The sequence below is a fragment of the Mus pahari genome, chromosome 9, assembly GCF_900095145.1.
Source record: "Mus pahari chromosome 9, PAHARI_EIJ_v1.1, whole genome shotgun sequence".
NCBI lineage: Eukaryota > Metazoa > Chordata > Mammalia > Rodentia > Muridae > Mus > Mus pahari.
Window position 1 is genome coordinate 82,118,964 of NC_034598.1, and position 3,665 is coordinate 82,122,628.

A 3,665-nucleotide genomic window follows, 5' to 3' on the forward strand; every position below is an offset into this window, starting at 1 on the left:
TTCTTTCTTTCTTTCTTTCTTTCTTTCTTTCTTTCTTTCTTTCTTTCTTTCTTTCTTTCTTTCTTTCTTTCTTTCTTTCTTTCTTTTTGAGACAGGGTTTCCTTGTATAGCCCTTGCTGTCCTGGAACTCACTTTGTAGACCAGGCTGGCCTCGAACTCAGAAATCTGCCTTTCTCTGCCTCCTGAGTGCTGGGATTAAAGGCATGTGCTACCACGCCCGGCTGACGGCCACATTTTTACAATCATTATTGGACATGCTCAGTGTGTCAAGAAAGCTTAATCACAGGAACTTTGAATCTAAAATAACTACACCCATCGTGCACCAGGCCAACCCTGCTGAATGTGGTTCTGCGCTGGCATTTGCTTTCCTTCTTTTGGCACTTCTACACTTCTCTAGTATGTCAGGACAAGTTGAGTGGCCCTTAACAGAATCTTCAGATTCTTGGGGGGATTTTATAATATTTGTGTAGACTTGAATATCTTTAATCCAATCATTTAAAGGCTCCAGTATCTGGAGCTCTGTGTCAGTGCTTAAATGTTTCAGCTTCAGATTTTGCATCAGCCATCCCTACCCTGTGCTGTACTTCCCTGCCCCCCACTGTGTGTTTCTGTTGTCAATGATTCTTACTGCTTAAAAATGTTCCTCGTGCAGAATATGAAAATGGTGTCTAGTAATTGGGATGTGCCTTACAGAGAAAATAGTTACACCTCATAACTTTCATTCAGTCATGAATTGTAGTTCTTTTGTCTGTGAGTTCAGAGTTAATGAAGCACAGTGTGTGTAATAGTATGTCTTTGCGTATAAATACATGCTAAAACAAGGTAAAGTACTGATCTGATAAGCTTGTGACAAGAGGCTCCCAGGCACATCTGTCTGTACTGTCCCCATGAGGCCATGTTTGAGTGTTGACCAGTCCATGTCGATGATGACTCCACAGAACTGTACAGCACCGTGGTGAAAAGGCAGATCCAACAGCACTGTTGTCACGTCTACACCTGATGCCACAACCTCCCTTCTGTGCCCCTTCCCCATTGCCTAAGGACTGACCCCTGGGTCTCCCAACAGCTGTTTCTGCTCTGAATACATGCACAACAACAACAACAACAACAACAACTATTTTCCAAGAGTGAGACTTTATCTCAGGGTTTGTGTCAACTCTGCTGTGTTCTTTCTTTAGTCCATTTTACTGATGGAGGCAGAGGAGAAGGTCAACTCCCTGCTGTCGGAGACAGAGCACCAGTGCCACGGGCCCCTCTATCTGTCCTCTGTTACGGAGCTGGAGATCATGGTGGAGGCCAGGCTGCACCTGGCAGCAATCGCCCTGCAGAGATACAGGCCAGCCTACAGGTAAGTCCCCTGGAAGAGGAGGAGCACTCCCCCATCCCTTCCTCCATTCCCTCCCCACCTCCCCTTGTCCTCTCCCTTCCCTTCCCTATCCTTTCCCCTTTCCCCCTGCATCCCTTCACTCCTTCTCCCCCTATCCCCTCACACCCTCCCCTGTCCCTCTCCTCCCCCTCCTTCTCTATCCCCTTCCCCCTGCATCTATCTCCTCATTCCCCATCCTCTCACTTCCTCTTTCCTCTCCATTCCCTCATGCTCCTACACCCCTCCCTCTCAACCTTCACCCCTTTCATGCCCTTTCATCTCTTGACTCCTCACCCCTCACTCTTCTGCCCCCCCCTACTCTGAGAGCCCCAATGCTCTGTCATTTGTGGGTGGTGGGAAGGCGCTCATTCTCATTTGTTGAGGATTCGATTCACATTTCATGGAAGTTTCAGAAAGTCCTGTGTCCACATTGGAATGCTTGACTTTAATTATTCACGGGTTTTTAAAATTCATCTTACAATTGAACACATTGGTTTTCTCCAAGATATTCCTTTATTAAGCACTCTAGGTAGGATTTTAAAATCATATATAAATCTAACAAATTAACTGTGCTTAACTTTTGATTGATTTATTTTCTTATAAGATAGAAACCCAATTTTTTATACTTTATTTATTTATTTACTTATTTATTTATTGTACATAAAGTCCTTGGAGGTTTTTTTTTTTCTTCCTTAAGCACTAAATAAAAATATGTAAAAGGGGGTTGGAGAGGTGGCTCAGTAATTACAAGAACTCTTTCAGAACACTCAGATGGGGTGACTCACAGCTCTGTAACCCAGCTCTGGGGGGGATCCAGTGCCTTGTTAAGGCATCTTCAGCCACTACTAAACATACACACATGCACACACATATGCACATGTGTGTACTACATGTAATAAAAGCAAGACAAAGGAGATTTATTTCTTTGAGAGTAGCATCATCTGAACTGTGCTGTGTTGAACTGTCTGAGACAGTGTTGCGGGCTGGACTGACCATCTAAGAAGCTGACTGCTTAAATGTGCAGAGTTGTATCAAAGCTTTCCTTCAGCTTGGTCATTGCGTCTTTCATTAGCTAGCTCACTGTGACACCCTGGTCTAGAGACTGATGGTGTAAAGGCTCTTGTGTGCACACGCACGCAGCCACGTATAAAATGGCACTAGCACAGCAGCTCTTCATAATTGCAGAAATACTCTGTTATTGTCACGCAGCTGGTGATGAACACAGCAGAACCACAAAGTCCTCAGACACATAGTGGTTTGTTTAATGACACATACGCTTGAATCATTTGCTGAAAATGGTTTTGAGCATTGACATTATGCTAGGCACTCTTCTAGCCTCTGAGGAAAGATCAGTGTTATATATATACCTTAAACATAATAGGTTAGTTGGTTGCATACTTAGTGCCTTGGAGACTGTCAGGAGTAGAGATGTTGGGGTGGGGGAAGAGGGAGAGTTATTGTATCATATGTGTGTGATATGCATATGTATATGTAAAGATTACGTACTTCTGGTTTAATGCAGATGAAAGGGAAACTACTGTGTAATAAGCCTAAAACTCTGAACTTAATTTCCATCATTTAAACAAACAAACAAACAAAAAACCAATGGCTATGCAGTTGTAACTGAGCATATGGGTCAATTTTTATGCTCACTGCTGACAGCTTCCGAGTCCTACAACTTCCCTACTACACAGCACCTGCGTGAGCAGGTAAGAATGATCACTTAGCCACTGGTGGGATGCTTAGAGCATACACAGAGGAAGCCTTGCCCAATGCCACCAAACAGCATGAAGCATAAGACCATCCAGGTCCTTTCCTTGCTCTCTGGAGACATATTTAAGATTCCAGGAGCCTGCTCAGTCTCTCTATAAGTCCTAGTGATGTGCTCAGCAGATTCACACTTTGATTGCTTATATGTGTGTTGTGTATGGATTTTATTCTCGACACAGAATGAAGGGCACCTTTCCAGCTTCTAAGCAGTCATGCAAATCCATTGGCTCCCTGTGGAGCAGAGTCTCTCAGGGCGTGGTCTGAAGATGATTGGCAGCGTCTGAGACCTTTGGGGGGCGGGGCGGAGGTCTGTATTTCTAGGTTAGAAGTGGGGCAGGATCATCAGTTTCACTGAAGCACTGATGCTGCCAGAGCAACTCTAAAGCTCCTGAGGCCTCAACGCAAAGCGAGGAAGTGGGAACGAACTATGACATTATATTTTTTTATATTGCACATGTGCAATTAAAAACAAACACAAAAACCAGCTGGGGGGAGGGGAAGGGAGGGGGAGGGAGAAGGGGAGGGAGAG

At 44.4% G+C, this 3,665-nt stretch overlaps 1 protein-coding gene across 1 annotated transcript in view; it reads left to right on the forward strand.

The window, feature by feature from the left end:
* Positions 1-3,665, forward strand: part of Cfap54 (cilia and flagella associated protein 54) — a 287,635-nt gene that overhangs the window by 177,382 nt on the left and 106,588 nt on the right. Inside the window, exon 51 of the mRNA XM_021205638.1 lies at positions 1,179-1,348. Coding sequence (XP_021061297.1) covers positions 1,179-1,348 — 170 coding nt within the window. The remainder of the gene's footprint in view (positions 1-1,178; positions 1,349-3,665) is intronic.